This window comes from Electrona antarctica, assembly GCF_951216825.1.
Source record: "Electrona antarctica genome assembly, chromosome: 4".
NCBI classification, from domain to species: domain Eukaryota; kingdom Metazoa; phylum Chordata; class Actinopteri; order Myctophiformes; family Myctophidae; genus Electrona; species Electrona antarctica.
The window spans coordinates 37717357-37740694 of NC_136809.1; the positions used below are offsets into that span (position 1 = coordinate 37717357).

Here is a 23338-nt window from a genome sequence, read left to right on the forward strand (position 1 = left end):
GCATGATTTACTGAAGAAAGTTATGTTTGAAGTTCATGTAATTTGTAATGCATCTGGTGTGCTGTGGAAACAAGTGCTGGTCAGTTAACTGGGGCCCAAAGCACCGGAAAGTGGAAACACTGAAAAGCTTCCAATTTCAGTCTAAGGAAGAAAAAAAAGATTGAGTGCTTATACAAAGCTGTTAAGCAGAATAATGCCCACTATTTTATATATAGTCGGGTGGAAACCATATATCCAAAACCTTTTTGGATAAAAATGGCAAAGTAGCAGATTTTCGATGAGCTCAAAACGTCTGCTACATTTCGACCTTGAAAAAACAAACATGGAGAAGGCTGTTTCTGCCTGACGGCAACGATTCATTATTTCAGTAAGTCTATATGGGTGCTGGTCATTTTTGACACCCAGGTGGGAAAAGGTTCAAGAGTGAAAGTACAGACGGGTCCAAAACTCGAATGATTACTGTTTAAGAAACTTGCAGGTTAATTTACCCCAGAATATTCAAGCGCAACCAGGTATATCAAGGTTACGCTAAATGCTCATCTTTTCCATTGCACTGTGCCATTCCCCTTTGGTTATTTGTCTACAGAAACTAGAACCCGGTTATCACTGTTTTTAACATATCTGCCAAATGTGTTGGTCTTGAGAATTCCTAACCAGTGCCTTGTTTAGAATTCCATCAGTGCCTTCAATGAAGCTGAATGCTCTGACTGGCTGGGCTGAATTTCTTATTACAGATTAAATCTTGAAACAAAAGTGACAAGATAATTCAGTGACACCAAGTTGGTGTATACAAAATGTTTTACTCTTGTCTTGTGTGCACTGCACAAGATGTAACAGCCTTGAACCATAGCCGTGATGGCAGCCTTTGGCTCCTCCTACAGGAGACAGCCAGCCATTACAGATCCTGTACTGTACCAGTAGGATTTACAGGTATTGTCTAATCTAAGCCATTACCATACAAAAAGTTTCCAATGTGTTACATATTGCAGAGTAGACCGTCAATAGCCTACCGAGCATTTTATACAAATAATTATATGCATCGGTTTGAATTAAATTGGCCTATTTCTGTAAAAAAGCAGGCTGAATGGGAATATGCAACGTAGCATTTTTTTTTTACCTCAGGATCTACCAACAATTCGCAAATACAATTTAAAATACATAATTGATCAGCTTTCTTGAACAGTAGTCTTTTAAATGTATTATATTAAATACACTTACAATTTAATTACAGAAGAGGTGAAGTACAGTCAAAAGAGCATTAGGCTTGTTCAATTCAACCCTATTGGTTCACGAGGTCAGATTGACAACGTGGTCATAATTCAAACACCGGAACAGAAGCAGCATTGTGTCCTACTGTCCTTTCACCATCACCATGCATCACAGGTAGGTTAAGATGGATACAATCAGCTAAACAACTTCTGGCAAGTTCTGGGTATCCATTTCGTCGATTTTCTCAAAACATTATAAATAGCCTAATGCCCTAATGTGTTTACAATGATTGATGAGGAAACAATTAAGGTTTCCGTGAATCCAGTGATTATTTTAAACAAAATGTGCCATAGTAGTTCACGTTTTTTCGATCTTATGGGGCTTATTGTGTTTACTGAATTCATACAGCTACACCACCATAGGCCTACAGGAAAAATAGATGATCTGACATGATCTATCAGTGGGGGAAAAAGCAGAAAGAAAAACATTTCTAGGCATGTGTTTTGAAATTGATGCATTGTGTATCATTATATTCACTGTAGGCCTACTCCCTAGTGTTGATTCATTGCACCAAAGCCCCAAGGATAAACTACTACATTGAGCAGGCCTACTACAGTAGGCCTGCTGTAGGTACAGTTTAATATTGTGTAATGCAGGGGTCTTCAATGTTTGTGAGCCCAAGGAACCCTTAGCTGAAGGGACTCTCCTCACACACACACACACACACACACACACACACACACACACACACACACACACACACACACAGTATACAATTGTCTTGCAGATTAAACTCATTTCATAGATAGCATAGACTTGTTTGAGAGCATTGTTTGCCAATTCATGCCGAGGACCCCATACAAGATAGCCGTATAAGTATATTAATGGTTAAACTGGTAACTGTCAGATTTTGATATTATATATATATATAATTTTGCTGGGGGACCCCTGGAACCCACTCAAGGACACCACCACTTGGAGAACCTCCCCTTTACAGATAATTGTATGAGTGAGTTCTGGTCCTGTATATTCACAGGGAGGTTGCCAATCTGACTGCTGTGTTGCGGAAAATCACTGCTCTTCTTGCAACCGAGCCGTCCGAGAGGCCGCTCATACGCCAAGGTGAGAGCAAACGGGTGCAGTACTTAGTTTAGACAGTTTTTGGTTTAGACTAGTCATTGGTTAGACCAGTCATTAGTCCTACAACTACAACCTATCTCAAACCCTCACCCTGAACCTAACCTCCCACAGGGCAGCACACCTAAACCTAACCTTAACCCATGTCTAACCAATGACTAGTCTAAACTAAGTATGCACCCCGAGCAAACACCCTGCCATTAGGGTTAGGAACCAAATCTAACATTGAGGAGAATTCTGTCCCATTTTCTTTTAAATCGCACTGTCAGAGCTGGACTGGTTATGTGGACTTATACTGATGATACTATAACAATAGGCTACTAGTGGTTGTCAAACGTTTGACCACTGTCCATAACCCTGAGAGTGTACAAATGGAACCATAAGGTCCATTATTTTGGTTCCATTTGTGTGTGTGTGTGTGTGTGTGTGTGTGTGTGTGTGTGTGTGTGTGTGTGTGTGTGTGTGTGTGTGTGTGTGTGTGTGTGTGTGTGTGTGTGTGTGCACGCACTTTCAGAAGAGGCAGAGGATCCTGCTTGTTTCCCCAAATTCTGGATCAGCAAATGGGTAGACTGCTCTGATAAATACGGGCTAGGTAAGACACATTCCTGTATACAGTATGAAGTAGTTCAATGCTGATTCATTTCACAATGGCTAGTTGTTCAGAAGCTCCCATGCACTATAGGGGAGTTTGTTGTGACGCAAGCCGGCCACTAGTCATCCTATATCTATCTATAAATGCACCAAGTCTATGTGTACATACGTGTGTACGTACATCTCGAGAACCGTTGGATACATACATGCATACATGGGAGCAAAATACCCTTCTCCATAACTCACGGTGCTTGTCACATTACTGTAAAACAACAGACACATTAACAAGAGCATTAAAAAGTAGAGAAAGAGCAGACAAGTAAGTGCATGGTGTCCAAGGACTCTCAGGGTTCCTTGAGGGGGTTCCAAATGGACCCTCACAGGTTTGAGAACCACTGATCTAGGAATAAAATAAATAAATAAAATAAAATAAAACAGTAGTGTAACGTCAACTGAAGCATTCAAATTACAAAATAATTGATTACTGTGAATGTATCATCATGGGAATGGCATAGACTGGCATACTCACCAGTATTGCCACCTTTTCTGATACCGGTATATCAATATCAGAACAACTACTTGCCCAGATGGTCTTGGGATTTAAACCTGTAACACATGTAAACATCACATGTTTATAGGGGTAAAGAAGTGGCTGAAATTCTTGAACTTTTTCGTGCACGCTCCATGATTTAGTAGGTAAAGTGAGACCAGCAGAGATCAATTGGTCAATTTAGTCTCCACTGGTCATCAAATTATTGTCTCAGGAATGTGACAAAAACTAAAGAAAATCTAAATGTTTGGGGGCTACACTACAGTGCTGCAATAAATAACATGCAATTACTATGTACGGTTGCCATGTGGCATTTGTTCCTTGCTTTTAGTTTAGTGTGTAATTTGTCTTGAGCGATTAATAGCAGTATGGATTGTGTAATTTTCAAAAGAGTGATTTGATGTTTGTTCCAGTCTACCAGCTGTGTGACAACAGCGTGGGTGTGCTCTTCAAGGACAACACCCGTTTGATGATGTTCGCGGACGGAGACAGCCTGCAGTACATTGACAAGAAGGGCGCCAAGTCCTTTGTCACTGTACGCTCCTACCCTGACACACTCCACAAGAAGGTCAGCGGTTATCTCTGACCTCCTCAACTCTACTTTTAAACCACTGGTTCTCAAAATTATTGATTACTATAAATGACATATCACCATGTGATTAATCGTTACATGGTGTAAAAGTGACCAAAATAAAAATCGATTACTATATTTCTATTAATTAATAATAATACATAATAATAAATCTTCATCAAATGACCATCCCAGGTAAAATTTGATTTTTAATTACTTCCTGTAAACTCAAAATAGAGAATAAATACAGTAAATATTACACCCATACTAGGTATTCTCTAAAATGTAGTAAGACATGAAATGGCATAGACTGGCATACTGGCCATTTGGCCAATACTGATACCAGCATTTTAGGCAGTATCGGCAGCTTTTCCAATACTGGTATCGGTATCAGAACAACAATAAACTTTGTTTATTGTTTTTTTCACAGAAGCATTATTTAAATACTGAAGTTGAGAAATAATAAATGGTGGCATTAACAGCTTCTCTTAATAAACCGCAGAAGTATAGAACAACTCTACTTTTAATGACAATCTTTTTCGCTTCTCTGTCTTGTTGGTTGTCTTTTGCCTCTTCTCTCCACTTGCAGATCCTTTGCCTCAAATACTACCGTAGCTACATGAGCATGCACCTTAGCAGGGCCGGTGCCAACATGGCGCATCATGGCACGGACGTGTTGGTTCGTCTGCCGTGGCAGCTGCCCTACCTCGTCCACTGGCTCAGGACCACGAGAGCCATGGTGCTGCAGCTCTCTAATCGTGCAGTCCAGATTAACTTCTTCCGGGTTAGTAAACTTCTCTACATCCATAGAGTAATGTTTAGGGAGAATTATTTTAGCACTTAGGCCACCTTTCAACAGAACAGAAAATGATAAACAAAACAAGTGTTACTTTTAATTGAGCAAAACCTACCTACCGGTATACAAACTTTTGTCACTGGCACAAAACATCTTCAGATGGGGGTCCAAACACTGATCTTTCTTTACTACATCTCTTCCAGGACCACACCAAGCTGATCTTCTGCCTGCGGACGGCCACTGTTACCTACAGTGATAACGGACAAGTCTTCCGCACGTTCAAACTCTCCCTGCTGAAGGAGTGTGGCTGCAGCGAGGAGCTGGTCAGACGAATCCGCTATGCAAAGCAACTGATAAAGAAACTGCTGAGAAACCAGTGACCTGCAAGTTTTTCCCACTCCACCTAGGAAAAAAATAATTTGCTTGCACAGTGCACTTCCAAGGCCTGTTTTGTAAAGATGTTTTAATCGCTTTCAAATAAAATAGTTGAGTTTGAACAATGTAAATAAACTGGTTGTTTGTTTAGGCACATTTCTCATGGAAGTAATGTTGAAGTTAATAGAACATTTGTAATGCAATTTTGCTGGCTAGGTCTGGTGTGGACAAATGATAGCGGATGTATATTATTTTGTCATTCAGACTTGAGGCTTGTAAGTCAGTCAATTGTATGCAGATTAATTCCAGAGAGGGAAGATGTGTTAATGTGGTTTGTGCAGGTCCAGATGATAAAACTGCAGCAGGTTGAAAAGGAATTGTTCATAGTTTACTAGCACCAGTCCACCACCATATCAATTATTTACCTGTTAGTTCGAGTATGTTAGATTCATCAAGTATACCAGCAAAGCGGACACAGGGTACTGAGAGCCCAGTTTGTACTCTTACACTTACAGAACTAAATATATCAACACAAGTCTCCATAAACCATATCAGGCTAAATATTTACAGGGTTTGAGCATGCCTTGAGCAATGCCTTCAAAGTTCCATTCTGGATTCTGAAAATGGCTAAAGACTCTGGCTGGGCTGAACGTCTAAACTTGCTATTCAGCACTATTCAGTGGTGGAAAAAGTGCTCACATTTTCTACTAAAGTAAAAGTATTAATACTGCAATATAGAAATACTCCATTACAAGTAAAAGTCCAGAATTCAAAATGTTCCAAATTATAAAAATGTAGTAAAAGTACAAAAAGTAAAAGTACTCAGTATGCAGAATGTCCCATTTCAAGTTTTCAAATGTATACAAATCTTTTGAAAATAGCAGAGCTACAAGCTCACATGCGTCGTGATGCAATGCATTGTGAGCTTGTAGATCCACTGCTATTTTCAAAAATGGGAAATATATATAGGGCTGAAGTAGTTAATGTAATAATAATCAATATCTCCAAAGTAACTACGTACAAATACCTCAAAATTGTAACTAAGTACAGTACTTAAGTAAATGTAATTAGTTACTTTCCACCACTGGCACTATTGTACACCTTTGACTAAACCTATTATTAAGTCTTTGGATCCTCAAACTATCAAACTTATACCTAACTCCAACTGGTAGAGTTATTTTGTCCATCATTGATTAGAATCTCCACATTAATGGTCACAAACATCCATAACTCCACTTGTATTTATTTTTATTTGGATAAAGGACACAGTATCTCTGGTGGTATGGTGATTCTATACATTGTCATTTTATACATTGCCAGATATATCTGACAATGTGTAGTAGTCACATAGCTTGTTTCTGCTAGACAGCAGAGATATTGGGATACCATCTCATACTCAAGTTGACAAAAATCTCAGAAACTGAGCATTTGGCTCCTTCTACACTTCTACAGGACACAGTCAGTCATTACAGGTCCTGTAGCACACATCAGTATTCAGTACCATAAATTAGAACACCAGTAATGTGTCATTCAGAACTACTGTAAGCTCTTAGCTAGTCAGTAGCTTGCCAAGCATTTTATACTAATATTTTCATTTTGTTTTAATTAAATATTTATGTAAAAATAAATGCTTTAGCTTCCCATGTCATTCAATGTGCAATTTAGCGATCCATGTTGGGAAATGGGAAGTTAAACACGGTTTTGTTGCATCTAAAATACTGAATGGTTTTACATAATTTCTGTCGCTTTATAACTCACTTTGGAGCCTGAGAGCCTTACTATAATTTTGTTTATGTATTTACTATTTTCAATCTTAACTGTAAACATGTCGCTTGTTTTACACCTATTTTTAACCCCAGAAGCTAATAGAAAAATACAACTTCACAGAATGTACAAACATTTAATATTGAGTTCTTTTTTATATATATATATATATATATATATATATATATATATATATATACACACAACATTTAAGATTCCCTGAACAGTAGTCATCTGTTTTTGTTTCGTTTTTAAATATCAATAACAACCACAAGAATTTAAGTACAGAAACGGTATATTACAGTCAAATAGCAGCATTTAACCCCCCCCAAAAAAACAAAAAAAACAAACAAAAAACAGTCACGAATGCATTATTGCAAAGAAAGGTTCAGTACATGAGTACATGGTTCACAACACTGGTCAACACTGGAACACAAGCATTGCAGTGTCCACTCACAATCATGCAGAGGTAATACAGAAACCTCTTATGTCCATATTCTAACAAGCTCGAGCTTATAGATCTGCTACTTTTGCTATTATTGAATTTGAATCCTGAAAAGTAACAGTTTTGGACATATGAGGTTTCCACCCGACAGAGACAAAACGTGAGTCATAGTCATGGAGAAACACTGCGTTAGCTATTAAAGGTAATGTAAGTGATACTTTTTTCAAGTTAAAACAAAGTTTTGTTTAAAAGTTAAAGCTTTATATTTTATATATTTGACAGTAATCATTGCTATATAGTGGTGGTTCAGTAACAGGGGTTTCCCAGTCCTAAACGGAAAATACTGGCGAGTTGCCAATTTTCAGCCAATCAACCCATTCATCAGCTTCAATTTTTTGTACTTATTTCTTTGTGTCATCACTTCCAATTGCACTTGTTTAATCTGTATCCTGTATGAGTGTTCTATCCTGTTTGGATACATGGAATAAGGGGCAGAGACATGTTGACTCCTGTTGCTGAACACTATAGTAATGATTACTATGAGAATAGAGCTCTTTTAACATAACGGAACATAAAATCACTTACTTAACCTCTATACTTGGCAAACTTGACCTGGGTCATGCTCCATACGACCAAATCTTTTTTTTCACTCAAATGTTTTAACCAAACATTGTCACTATTTTCGGCAAATGTTTCCCCTGAGAATAGGGATGCCAGGGTTCAAGTGGTTAGTGGTCCTTTTCAGGGTGTGACCCACCCCAAAATAATCATAATATTTGAACTGGGGGACCCTCCCCCACACTGACAAGCCTGAACGGTAGGCATTACATTTAGTCTGACTGATGGTTTGTTGTAGGGGTGGGGTTGGCAGCGTATCGGTTCAGAGTGAGGTCTCCGTTGTGGTGTCCGGTGAGAAGCGTGTCCTGCCGTCCCCAACGAGCCAGCTGCCAGCCTTCCCCCTCAGGAGCCCAGACCGGGTGCCTGCTGCTCCTGGGACCCCCACCCAGCTCCCACACACACACACGGCCGTTCTGGCTCAGACCCACCACGCCAGAGCCCATGATGTCTGCCTCGCACAGCCTGCACGGGACAAGAAGAAGAGACGGCAACAGTCGATTCTGGTTCTTATCGTTTTGTTTTCCATAATGTTAAAAAAAAAAGAAGAGAAGTAATCAACGTGGCTATAATTCAGGACGCTTATCTGCTTGATTTTATATGAACGTCGTATAAAAGCATATAAGTATGCGGACGTCTCTGACGTTTATAACAAACCAAACCTTTTGAAAATCGGTTGAAAATTGAGCAAGTTGTGGTTATTTAAAAGTACATGCCCCATAGACACAATGTTATGTAGCCCCGAGGTAAGATGGCCGCCACGTAGCAACGTCGCTCTCCATTGGCCAGAGCGCGGGTGAGCCATCTAGCTTTCTTATATATATATCTATGGTCATAAGAACTGTGTTCCAAAAATAAAGAAACTCCAAGAATAGTGGAAGTGACTTTGGTACTTGTAAATTAAGAAATGTAATGAATAGTAATCTCTCATACATTTATTCCATGACAACGGAAAGTTAAAAGCTTCACAAAATACTGGACGTGGATACTTGAAAAATTGGGATTGTATTGTTTCATAATCCTTCATTTTTACGGGTAGCCTACCCAGTATACAGCACACACACACACACACACACACACACACACGCACGCACACACACACACACGCGCTAAACCAAGTCTCACCTCCCAGACCATGCCTCAGGTTGGTACAGCTGTGTGGCTAGCAGTGATTTTCCGGTGAGGGGGTTCACAGCAACCACAGAAAACAGCACAGTCTTCTTCTTCCCCCTCTCCTCCTCATCCTCATCCAATGCAAATAGCACACCCCCTCCCTCTCTGCCTGACACCTCCATCGAGTTCAGCAATTGGTGCTGCAACAAGACAAATAACACCCCCTATGTGCACACACACACACACACACACACACACAAAGTGAAATTAGGTTTTGTGCTATCTCCATCGTTTTTGTTAATTCTATAAGAGAAAGGGAAGAGGAAATATGATGACATCATTTGTAGATAACTTGAATCTCACACACACTAATAAAATCAACTAAAAATCCCAGGAGCGCAGAGACATGGTTTCTGACGCCATCGGTGTATAAATGTGTGTGTGAATGGGTGAATGTAATGCACAATCTCTGTAAATGCACAATTTACCATTTACCACACTTACTGAGTGGGAGTAGCCATTAAGACAGACTGTGTGTGACAGAGTCTCTCCCAGAGAAATCTGCCGTAACAGCTGACCGCTATGCAGGTTCCTGTGACGAGAACGAACACACACACACACACACACACACACACACACACACACACACACACACACACACACACACACACACACACACACACACACACACACACACACACACACACACACACACACACACACACACACACACACACACACACACACACACACACACACACACACACACACACAGAACATGAAGGTTGAAGTGTCCTGGAGCAAGATAATTAACCCAAACATACACAAACCGGAGTGTTGTTTATTGTTTCGTAATATTTCATAATTAAACATATATTTATTATGTTGCCGTTTTGGTTTGGAAGAATTATTTTGCTGATATCATTATTTCAGTTAGTTTGAGTTGTGCTTATGTAGTTCTGTGGTAGGTACTCTGACAACAGGCATTGCATAACCGGGTGGGGCATGCATTCCCAACTTGCATCATTCCTGATTTACATTGTTCCTGACTTGCGTGGAATCAATCAATCAATCAATCGTTTTTACTTTGACTGATTTCCTAGCCATCGATAGCAGCTAAAGAGGCCAGACTGTCCGAGATGCACATACCGGTACATGCTATCTTTTTCACCTCGCTTACCAGAGGAAAAGATTCCCCCCTTCGGCCGAGCCAATCAGAGCGTCTGAAAGTCCGTCCACCGTAGCCAGGGTCCCAACACACACACCAGGGGCGGCAAGAGGCTGAGAGGCTGGTGCACTGAGGAAGGCACGGCAAGGTCGTTTTATTTGCAGAGCACATTTCAACAACAATGTGGCAGGCAATTTGATGTGCTTTACACAGAACATCAAGCAAAGGAAACACAATTATACAATGACATTAGGATGCAAAAGACGTAAAGAAAGATACAGATACATTTACAGTGCAGAAGAGAAAGAAAAAAGAAAAGAAAGAAAAGTAACTCAATCAAAGGCAGTGGCAAACAGAAAGGTCTTCAGTTGTGTTTTAAAAGAAATAACCTGCAGTTTTCTCTGAGTTTGTTCCAGATATGTGGTGCATACACACCACTGGGACAGAACGCAGATGGTTCATGATATCGTACATCAGAAATGTATTTTGGCTAAACCATTCAAAGCTTTATAGACCAACAGTAGTATTTTGAAAGCCAGTGTAAGGATTTAAGAACTGGAGTGATATGCTCCACTTTGGTGTCTTTAATTGGTCGAGATAGAAATGTAGTTTTAAGTGAAATTTACAAGCACTAAACAGTAAACACACACAACTGGTAGTGGTAGAACATGGTGCAGGTACCAGTGTGTCTCTGTACCTGCTGCCATCCTCCGACAAGTGAAACAGCTTCAGCGTGGAACCCGTGGCGGAGGGGGAGGAGCTAACCACTCTGGAATTAGCCACGCCCACAACACTGTGGACCACACCGTTGCACAACAGCGTCTGGGAGAGGCCGGAGCATGACAGCATCCTGCACACACACACACGCACGCACAATCCCACTGTTAAAATGTGTATGTGTGTGAGTATGACATCTAGAATGTGATTTAGATTACATGATGTTTAGACTTTAATTACCTGGTATCCTATAGTTCCAGAATGTTATTTCAATAGCATGTTGTTTAGGGCCTGTACAGACGAGGACGTATTCGGTGTTTCTGGGGCAAGTAATTAGCCGATCTACCCTCTTTGTCACACGGAGACGGCGTTTTGGGGGACTTTAACGGCTAATTTTGAAACTACCTTCCAGAGTGGGAAAGTTTGGAGACGCGACTTTCACGTCTCCGTGTGTACAGCGAATGCCGCCTAATTTGCTGAAACGGTGATGTCATAGTCCCCTCGCCCCTCCAAACTAACCAGTGTTAATGGTTTATTTCACCATAACCACTTACATATAAGTATCACAGCTATTTTATATTTGCACATAATGTCTATAAATCTCTTCTCCAAAAATAGCCGATCTGCAGCCCGCACGCATGCAAACCGTTGTTGAGATTGAGCAGGCATGCACGAGAGAGGATAAGCTTTTTCTTTTTTTTGTGGCTATCTACAGGCCAGCCATGTGTACTGCATCTTTATCTTGAAAACGAAGCAGTTTACCGGTCTCGAGTGGACGTCGTACATAATTAACATAACCGCAATGTAGACGCAGTAAAGTTTTATATCGTTCACAAAACTTAGGCGGGGAACAGCCCGCGACGTCCTCGTGAAGGCAGCCCCTTACTTTGTGCTTGCTGCTGTTTTCAGAAGAATTAATCCAAGGTTTGTCATATATTATGGTTTAGTAGGCATACACTTTAGCTGGTCAGTCAGTGTGTGCAGACTCAGAGAGAGAAGCAGCACTGCTCTGCTCATTAAATTGATGACGCATATGCGCATCTGATCAAGATAATTAGTTATTTGGCAACACCTGTGTGAAATACCAACGCTTTCATATAGCCTTTAGAATAAGCTTTTTTTTTTTTTTGTGGCCATCTGCAGGCCAGCCATGTGTACTGCATCTTTATCTTGAAAACGAAGCAGTTTACCGGTCTCGAGTGGACGTCGTACATAATTAACATAACCGCAATGTAGACGCAGTAAGTTTTATATCGTTCACAAAACTTAGGCGGGGAACAGCCCGCGACGTCCTCGTGAAGGCAGCCCCTAGACACATGCTAGGTTCATCGTTTACCTGGTATCCTATAGTTCCAATGTACAGAATTATATTTCGATAGCATGTTGTTTAGACATGCTACAGGTTAATTGTTTACCTCGTATTCTCCTAGTAGTTTCTTGAGGCACTTCTATACAATCCATGTATGAATTACCTTGTTTACTTATAAGTCAAGTCGCTCTGGATAAAGAGTCTATAAAAAAAAGAATGATATATATATATATATATATATATATATATGCTATAACTGCATGAATGGTAAAATGTAGTATTCCTTCTCACCTGACTTCTCTGATCTCCAGCTGACCCAGAGCCACACAGAGCAGCCCTGCTGCATCAGACACAGCAAACACGTTGATCACTGGCTGTACAAAACAAGACACGAAAAATCACACCGATGCCTCTTGAGGCTCTGGATAAACATGCGTGTACATGTGCGTAAATACGGCAGATTGTATCTCTGTCAATCTCTACCTCACTCACTCACTCACTCAGGCACACCCCCCAGTGTAGAGACCTTTTTTTATCCTGCAGAGGAAGTTCCGTTTCAGGTTCCACCAGGGGTTGAAACAGTGTGATTTCTTTCTACGTCCGTGATTAGACATAGTAACGCCCCGCCTGCCTCTGAGGTGGTGGAAAGCCTGGGTGAGGCGAGGTTACATGCTGGATAGTCTGCCGCAAGGTTTTCTTTTCACAGATAAGTAAGCATGGGATGGGACCGAGGCTACGAGGTTACTCCGTGGTGGGAAATAAATAATACAAGAGAATGACAGCTTGGCACGCGCGACAGTAACTTTTATTTTTTGTAGAAGAGGCAAACTAATATTGTTTATGCCGCTGGCCTGTTTATTTGCATACATCTACATGTGTAAACTTGAAACATTATTGTACTGTAAAAAGGTCTCTTTTCCCTTGATCTTTATCTTTTTAGTATTAGTAGTACTATTAGACAGCCAAATCAAATCATAGTTGTTCAATCAATTATTAAATCAAAGCAAACGGTACAAACAATATTGGTTTGCCTCTTCTACAAAAATTAAAGTTACAAGTTACTGTCGCGTGTTGCCATTCTCTTGTACTTGTATTATTTCCACCACGGAGTACCCTTGCATCTCGGAGGACAGGCAAGACGGGCAGTGTCGGTAGGCCAATCAGAGGCAGGCGGGGCGTTACCATGTCTAATCACGGACGTAGAAAGAAATCACGAGTTGAAACTGTTTAGACTGTGACATCTTTATTAAAACGTTTGCCCGACAATAATGACAAATGCCCAAAACAGGGATGGATGTCAGAGTTAAAGTGGTTAATTGTGTTGCTCAGGGACATTTGGACTGGGGTGGAACAGGGAGTCCAGCTAGTGGTGATCTTCGACCTTCTGATTCCCAGACCTCTCTACTCATTAATTTACTGCTGATCTGAAGTCTCACGCACACACAAACCTCACAAAATGTCCAGGTGTTGATTAAGTTCCAGTCAGCTGTAGAGGTCTTCTCCCACACGCACACCGCCCACTTCCCTGCCACCGCAACACACTCCTCCTCTCCTGGGGGTCTCCACACACAGCACGCATCGACCAAGGGACCCCCTGCAGGGCTCTGCACAGAGAGATAATACACAACACAACCTGATATGGATCCATTTTGTTGAACATATAACCCAAGTATAATTTTGTCGCTGTCGGCAATAAACCTCTTATATCCACGTTTTAAGGTTTCATTTCCTTTCTTGTAAATGAACGCCCTACTCGATCATACTCAACGTCACACAAAAGCATCAGAAGTAACAGATAAACCAGCTCGATTTTGCGACGCGTTTCAAGCTTGCTACTTTTGCCATTTTTGAATTTGAATCCTGAAACAGTTTTGGAGATATGAGGTTTCCACCCGAAAGAGACGATTTCCAACAGCATGTTTTCCTGGCGCTTAGTAGTTAACGAGCCTTTTTGCAGTACACATTTTAATAATAAAACAAAAAAGCTGCTTTGTCAGTATATATCCTGTAAGGATATTTTGTCACCTTCAATGTGTGTATGCACGTCATGACGTGGTGCTCCGACGATCCCTGGCTCCTCTTGTCGTCCTGTCTGTGTCCGACTGCCCCCCCGTCCGAGGTGACCAGATGGACCGTTCCCATACTGCCCTGTGGTTGGCTACTAGGCACAGGTGGGCTGCTAGGAGACGCCACAATCCTCTGGCACTGATTGGTGGCCGCCGGCAGGTGAAACGACACATGGACCTTGATTGATTGATTGAATAGATTATTAGTCAGAAATGTAACCAGCACGTGTTACAGTAGTCAAGACATTAAGGCTAAAAGGATAATACCAAAAACGTTCTGGGGTCTTGATTCAATTGTGGTCCTATGTATTCAATTCATCAACATACATCAGCATACAAAATGTACAAAATAATACATGTAATCAACAAATACGATCACTATAATGTACAAAGGCGAAAAAAGAGAAACGGCGGAAATGAATGACACTGCCTTTTGATGGCTTCATTTATATTCACCTCCCCTTGTGGTCTCCTGATAGATGTTTTTTCCTGCTGGACAGGTGTGCAGCCAGGAGAGGAGGGGCTGCGTTGGGGTGACAGAGGAGTGTCAGGGAAGTGATTTAAAGAGGGACCGGGGGAGGAGAGAGGTGTTGGAGGGAAGCGCGCCCGGGTTGTGGAGGAGGGAAGGCTGGGGAGACTCCTTCCCCAAGGAAGGGAGGCTAGAGAGGGGCTCAGTAGGAGCTGGGATGGTGTGTGGTGGTGGTGGCCAGGTGGTGCACATTCAACGGGATGATCATGTGCATGTAGTGTGGGAGAATCGCCTCCTAACCCGTCTATTGTCAGACACTGAGAAGAGTAAGTGTATTTGGTGAGACGGCTCAAGTTCAGATGGTCAGGTTCAGGAGCCTCCTCGTCCTTTGGAAGGTCAGAGTCTTTCCATGTCTGGGAAGGGTTTTCACAGCATCCCTGTTGTTGTGGAGGAGGCTGTTCACAACGGGAGTGTCTTCTGTTAGGTGGACTTCTGTCTTGTGTTTCGTGCTTTGTAGAGGACCTGTGTTCCTCTGTAGGGACGGCCCCGCAGGAAGGACCATCCTTCACTTCCCCCGGTGAGATGAGCAAAGACTGGATCCCTCTAGGAAGTTCTGCTGCTGAGCCATCAGAAGAATCTCCCACCACCACAACGTTTGACAGATTTGCTGCTGCTGCCTGGTGGTGGTCTGTACAATGAAGTGTAGGGGAGGACGAGGGCGAGCTTTGGAGGTCCACCACAGACCGCCGCTGTGTCGACCGGCGTCTTCCATCGCCGGGATGGGAGGGGTCTGCTGTGACCGGGGGGGTGGGGCTCAGTGGGAGGGTGAAAGGCGTCGGTTGATCGGTACAGCCGCCGTAGTAGCGTCGCCCGCCGTTGCGGGTGTTGTAGGATGGCGAGGAGAAGGCTTCGGTGGACGCTACCTGCCGCAGCTTGTGCAGCTTGAGGGAGGCGAACTGCTCGTCGGGGAGGTGGAAGTCCTGCTGGAGGTCAAAGTTCTCCAGACCTCGGAGCCCCGGGCCCAGAGGGAGAAACGGGGAGAGAGGAGGAGGCACAGAGTGTTGGAGAGGCAGGAGCAGAGACCACCAGCTCGCTACACAAAAGAAAAAATATATAGATATTTTAGGCATTTAACAGACACTCTTATCCAGAGGTAACTTACAACTGCAAAATGAGAGTAAATGGCATGGACCCTAGTCGTCAACAAATGACTGTAAAACAAGTCAAAAAGAAAAACAACAGGTAATGTTGTGAATAGTGCAACTGTTACAGTGCCTGTGATATAATGGAATCCTATCCTGCAGCAGGATAGGACCCTGCCCCACTATCCCACTGTTTCCCAAACGAGTACATATCTCCTTTTCTTCATTTCCTACATTTAAAAATACTTTTTTATTTCATGAATAAAATCAAACAAAATGTTGAAAAAAATTCATAAAAAAAGGTTAAGTACAGAACACGTGAGCTCATAGATCTGCTATTTTCACTAGTTTGCGTCCCCGGGCAAACATAAAATTTTTCTTTTGGGTCTTGAGCTAAAATGCACACGCATGCGGGCCTACGGACAGACGGACGCACGCACGCGCTAAAATGCACGCGCATGCGGGCCTGCGGACGGACGGACGCACGCACGCGCTAAAATGCACGCGCATGCAGGCCTACGGACGGAAGGACGCACGCACGCGCGCACACGCACACACACACACACACACACACACAATAATCGCACCTCTATTGAGCTGCTGTGGGGTTTGCTCATTCGCAGGACGACTCTTTGTGAAGATTGGATAGACTTTCTCCTCCACATGTCCAGAGGCAGCAGGGCCCTGCCTCGTGGGCTCGTCAACCCGGCAGGGAGGCTGGCCAGCTGGGCACAGGGTGACCGGAGGAGACTGGGACCGACACGGAACCACCAGGGCTGCTTGGGAGACGAGGAGGTGGCACTCCTCCTGTCCGTCGACTGCAGAGTAGGTAGGCTGGGTGGGAGGAGGGAGGAGAGATGGGCTGGATGGTGGTGGGACTCGTGGGAGGAGGTGCTGCTCAGGCAGACAGGTAGCAGCATCCAGGCTGACGGAGCGCCCAAAGCTTGGCCGCTTGCCTCTGCCTCTACCCCGCCCTCTTCTCTTCCCTCTACCTCTGGTGGGACCGGCGGTGCGCTGGACACCGGACGATGAGGAACCGGCTGAAGTTTGACTTACACTCGCATCACTGGAGCTCCGTCTGTTAACCGCAGATTCCAGCTGCGATGATCGGTCATCTAAAGATGCGGGCGATGCGGTCAGACCATCTGGCTGGCTGTACACGAGTTTGGCCCGTCCTCTGCCCCGTCCTCTGCCCGGCCCTCTGCCCCGGGGCCGGCGCCCGGGGCTCAGCTGGTAGTGTATGTTGGCCTGCAGATCGGAATGTCTGCGAGAAGACGACATGTGCCTGGTGGTCCGGACGTAGTACTCCACCGGGAACAGCAGACCCTCCACTAGAGTGCAGGAGTCCAGGAGGAGACCCCGCTGCTGCTCCCCCTCCTCTCCTCCTCCCACCTCCTCTCCACAGCTCCTCTCTTCACAGCTTTTCCCCAGGACAGTGATGCTATTCGTCCGCTCATCCTCCTCCGTTTTTTTCTCTCCTTCGTTATGGTCGATACCTTTACCTCTGTTCTCCTCCTGCACCACGACATTCTTCCTCTCTCCTTCTCTGGACAACATCCCCCCAATCCTTCCTCCTCCCCCCGCTCCCATTCTCTCTTTTCCCCCCAAGCCGCTCTGACTTTCTTCATCTTCATCTTCTACATGTGTGGCTGGGCTCCAGTGTGTGACCAGTGGAGAGGGGCCGTCCCTCCCTCTGCTGTTCCTTTCCTTTCCCCCCCCTGACGCGGTGCCCGTTTCCCTCTGCTCCCTCTCCGCCTCCCCGCAGCGTCCGGCTATGTTCCAGTGTGTGAGCAAAAGCGATGGCGACTCAGACTCTGAATCTGAATTCACCACTTCTGCCTCTTCTCCTGTCCTCCTCCCTCTGTCCTCTTCTCCATCCCCAGATGTCCCTCCAGGTGTCTTTCCACTCGGATCCAGTCCGTCCTCACTGTTGTCCTCCCTCCATCTTTTCTCCCAGCGCAGGCGGCTGCTGCGAGACCTGAGGCGCAGGGCGGGGCTCGACCTGTAACCGCCCCTGGCCGCTGGGTCCACGCCACCGGGGTCAGGGGTCAGAGGGAACACGGCATCAGAGTCAGACAGGAGAGGGAAGTTCACCCCTGAGATGGTGTGGTCGTTCTGAGACTCCACGGGACCTAAAGAGAGAACACGATGGCACAAATTCAATTAAGCACTTTCAAGCTGGTGTCCCTATTTTGGGCATGTCATTATAGGCAAACATAGCTGAGATAGAGAGGAAGCAGGGACCCCCACTACATGTAAAAATTGTGTTGCAGATTAAACTTAGCTTAATTGACTTAATTTGACATCACTATCATTGTGTAGCTTTGTATTGGATTCATGTTAATGTGTAATTTCAAACGGTTAACCACTTAAACCCTCCAAAACATGTACTTGATCTCCTCTTTTCCCCCCTACACCAAACCTCTTTGCCAAAAATAGCAAGGTGTTGGGAGCTTGTAGATCTGCTATTTTCGGCTAATGTTCCCCTCAGAATAGGGATGCTAGGGTTCAAGTAGCTTCGGAAACCCAGACGTTTTTATTTCCAGGGAGAAAAAAAAAGTCTGGGTTCGAGTCCACTTCAATTCGGCACAGAGTAGCGCAAACATCGCTCACTCTCTGCTGATTTCTGATCGTCTGCACCGTTGTTAAATTGACACACATACGCACACATGTACACACACACACTCCTCTCTCTCTGTCGCTCTAAGTAATTAGTCTCATGTCGCGCAGCTGCGCATAGTTTCTCCCGGCGGATCCTGCCGGGAGCTGCCTATGCCTATGCCATAAAAAGCATAGGTGAGTTCCAGGCTAGGGTTCAAGTGGTTAATGAAAAAAAAGGAAAAAGATCCCATCACACAAAGTTTTGGCGGCCCCCCTGCAACGTGTGAAAGTACCTCCAGTGAGTCCTTGTCCTTGAGGTGTGCGCGGGGGGACTGTCTCGCAGGGCGCCTCCACCAAAACAGAGTGTGAGACGACGGGCTTGGGACACAATGATGACCCCGGTGCTCCCGTCGGGTCACACTGGTCCCCGAGGCTCTGTTCTGTGGTCCTGCTGCTCGGTACATGCTTCCTCAGGGCCTCGCTACGCTCTGCACGCTGTGTGGGAGAGACAGAGAACAATCAACAATGTTGGATAAAATGTTGTTGACATCTGGACAAACACTTGGAACAGAGCATTTAAAAAACAAATGAATGGACATTCAACACTCTCACAGACACACATTAGATATAACAGTCCATGTATGAATAGTGAAAAAGAAAAGACATTTATTATGCTCCACACAAATGGAACAAACTTTTAAAACTGTTAATTTTCTACCTTGTAGATCTGCTACTTTTGTGTGATGTTTTAGTCTAATTCATTTACAAAAAAAACCCACAATAAGTTAGAATATGGAGATGGTTTCTGCCCGACAATGACGAGATTATTATTATATTATATTCACACACACACACACACACACACACACACACACACACACACACACACTTTACCTTTAGTCTCTGCACAGTTCTGGAGTACTCTCTCTGCAGCAGTGCCAGCTTCCTGCGCAGCTGTAATGGTGTAATTGCACAACAACAATTGACAACATACATGTCAGTACAGTACACAGTACTACTGTTTTTTTTTTACTTGTTTATGCCAACAATTATATGGATAAACAGGTTTTGTAGCTATTGTAGAAATACTGTACCTTAATCGTCAAATGTTCAACTTCAATCATGTATACTTTACCTTTTTTTTTTTTTTTTTTTTTTACACAACTTTAACATTTTGGACTCATATATAAGTGCTCTTCCTTAGTGGCCACTCTTCCTGTTATCAAATAAAACAACAGTAACACCCACCTTCTCCTTGTCATCACAGGGCACTGAGGGCAGTGTTCTCAGATTGTTCTGCATCCTCCTCACGTCAAATACACAAACACACGTTATGGTTGCATATCACAACACTAGCACTAGAATCATATGGCTGTGATATCTTCTAAAGTTTACACGATGGACAAAAATACCACCTCAAGCAGCATGATCTCTATATTTATTACAGGTTAACCTTATCCAACTGTAATATGAAGTGTTCCCTCGGGGAAGATATAATAAATAAGTACAGTAGCCGGGTGATCTGTCTGTCTGTCCACAGTCCATACAAGTTTAATGTTTTGACCGTTCGATGATGCGACGTTTGATTGAGCTGCAAACTCCCGCGACTTCACTTCTCTGCCAGACGTGAGGAGTAGAATACCGAAAACACGATCGATCGAAGGAGTAGGAGCTTTTTTTGATTGATTGAAATATGTATTAACAGTTTGCAGAATTACAGTACATTTGAAGCACAAACTCAATACAAAGACTGTTAACTGTGAGTGGACGACCCAATTAAGCATTACACTTGTTTACAAGAGCTGTTTATTTATGATGCATGTACCTGGCCGTATTAGCCCCTCTTGGAACCCCGGTTGAGCACTGGGGTCCCGGGAGGGGCTAAGGCCGTATGTGATTCTCAGTCAGGGGCACTGGGCCAGGGGTGCAGGCTTTTGTTCCGACGTAGGCTGTGCCTGTGGGTACGTTAAAGACATACAATAAGCTCTTAAGTATTAATTTAGATTCATTGTTATATGTTTGTTAATGTTAACTGTGATTTAAGTAGGGTTCCAACTTTGAACACAGACATAATTATTTTCACTTGTTTGATCACAACACTGACTCTGAGAGAAACGCAGAGCGTTTACATGAAGGTAAATAAAAGAGTGAAATGAGATGATGAGGTAGTTTATTTATTTTTTAATATTAAATAGAGACGAGAGAGAGAGGGATGCAGGCCATGGTCTGTTGAGCGACGAGGGTCTGTTCGGTTCTCTTTAAAGTGTCTCCAGTAGGTGGCGGCAAAGCAACTTAATGCTGCAGAAAATGGGTTAAAAAAAGGACAAAATACATAGGCGGCTACGTGTGTGAGAAGGGGCCAAGGGGCGGGGGGTGGACCCGGGTTCTCTCTGCAATGACCCTGAGGCACCTGGAGGATATGCGACTATAAGTGTTGTCTTTTCCTGGTTTAAATCAGTTAACCCCATTTTATACTTTCAAAAATGTTAGAATTGTGAGCTTGTAGGCCTATATGAGCTATTTCTGTGTTTTGTATTATTATATTGTCAGAATTTGTCACAGTACTTTGTATTGTATTATCATCACTATTTATGTATCTGTCTCTCTGTGTCCCTTTATTCCTATGTATGGAGTTCTGTGTCAGGCATGCCCAAATATGGAGTGTTGTAATATCAGAACAGGCCAGCTCCATACATACAGTAGGCCTATATGGAGAATGGGCAGGGGCCCTGTCCAGAGCCCAGAGGCCTTTTGTGGCGGTTTTGGACAACCGTGGGTCCGACCGACTCGGGCACACCGGGCAGTGGGCAGTGCACTCCCTGTGGGGGTGTGGAATGAACGTTTGTCGAATTTGAAGTCGGTGGGGCGAACGGTTCTCGAGTTACGTACATTACAGCCGTACACATGTCACACGTACGAATGTACAGACAGACGTACAGATACATGGTGCATTTATAGATATAGATAATACATGTCATCAACAAATACAAACACTATCTGCAGCACAACAAGAGCAAATTACATTACCTCCCCTTGTGGTCTTCTGTTTTTTTCAGGCCAAGTTGCTACCTCCCATCAAACCCCTACTATCCTGACCTGGCCCCCATGTGTACCCGTGGGACCCCCACCCACACCAAGAAAAAACTTCCAAGTGGTATGAATAATATTCCTTTTAATGTCAAAATAGTCACTTCATTGCATTACAAGTATTAAGTATTAAAAAACAACATCAACAACTCACATACAGTACATACATATATATAGGCTACAAACAGGGTGTCAGGGGTGTAGTAGGACTTATGTAGGTCTGGTCCATAGCTGGTCCAGAGCTTTGTAGGACTTGTCTTTTAGACCTGAGCCAGGTAGAAGCCTAATTTACACTCTGTAGTGTGACATATCATCATCCAGTGAACTATGAACTATAAGCTTTAGAAACGATCTAAATAGCTATTTGTCCTAGATTCATGTGATGCAACAGAGGAATATAAGAACGGTCGCCACAAAACGGGCTTGGCCTGGGTCAAATCCAGTGACCTCGGAACGGTCAGACCCACCACGTATCTCTGGCCACCAGAACCTACTTGGCAATGTTTGATGTCTCGGGCGTACCGAGACTAAGGACAGGGATTTTGACTTCCTAACTTACTGTTAGGGGCTGTAGTCTGTTCTCACCAAGCGGGGTGAGTGGTCCGCCGCTGGGGGTGAGAATTCCGCTCTAACTGGGTGAGTGAGAATGGGGCGAGCATGATTTGGGGGCGGTTGAGTGTTCCGGTTACCCAAGAGAGCTACAGTCTCTGCACCCAGCCTCTCTCAACAGTGCAATCACCAATAGTTTGGTGTGTGTGTGTGTGTGTGTGTGGCCATATATGGTCGCGAGACCATATATGGTCTCGCGTACAGAACACACCCATATATGTGTGTGTTCTGTACTCGTCGGCAAGTACAACAAGTACACCGAATACTTTAACTTTTGAGATCTTCTAGCTGCTCCTGGGACAACTGAAGCTGAGGTAGTGTGTGTGGCCTTCATGCTCCCCAAATCCATACATTCTTAAGTATATATTGTTGCTGTCAGGCTCCACATTTTAACTTTTTGTGTGTTGTAAATTAACGAACGCCCTACTTGATCATACTACAGCATCACACAAAAGCATCTAAAGTAGCAGATCTGCAAGGTTTTGAGCAAATTTATGTGATGCGTTTACTTAGCTAATAATTTAGGTTGCACGACACCATCATGCAACAAGTATAACTTAGGCTTAATCCTGACCTTGAAGACCTTGCAGAAAGGTTAAAATATAATTTAGATGTCATGTAGAGTTCATTTGTTGACCTGGCATCATATAGTTTGTATAGTTTCAATGTACAGATTGTTTATTTTGAGGGGCACTAGCCCCTCCTATACCCTGCTTGGTCTGTTTGTGTGAACACAAACACCATGATTTGATTGGCTGATCACCCCATATTGGCACTGTCAGGACGTAAAAAGTGCGGGCACATTATTTTGGGGGGACGGACGTCATTCTGACACCTTGATCGAGTTGAGACTATGAGCAACTGCAGTTACTGCACGTATGCCAATACACAACGACTATTGCGCAGCTAAATGGAAACGGTGCTAGACCACCAGCGCTGGTCTAGCACCTGGTCTAGCACCTGGTCTAGCACCTGGTCTAGCACCTGGTCTAGCACCTGGTCTA

At 43.6% G+C, this 23338-nt stretch overlaps 1 protein-coding gene across 1 annotated transcript; it reads right to left on the reverse strand.

Moving 5' to 3' along the window:
* Window positions 1-7215: 7215 nt before the first annotated feature.
* palb2 (partner and localizer of BRCA2) lies at window positions 7216-20202 on the reverse strand. The gene is made up of 13 exons (XM_079498414.1): window positions 19887-20202; window positions 19533-19592; window positions 18932-19133; window positions 16625-18169; window positions 14883-15988; window positions 14386-14604; window positions 13809-13964; window positions 12652-12734; window positions 11032-11184; window positions 10347-10463; window positions 9671-9758; window positions 9179-9390; window positions 7216-8518 (listed from the first exon to the last, which is right to left on the reverse strand). Exons 1-13 carry the CDS (start codon window positions 19938-19940, stop codon window positions 8269-8271), a joined length of 4245 nt encoding a protein of 1414 aa, XP_079354540.1. The 5' UTR covers window positions 19941-20202; the 3' UTR covers window positions 7216-8268.
* Window positions 20203-23338: the final 3136 nt, after the last annotated feature.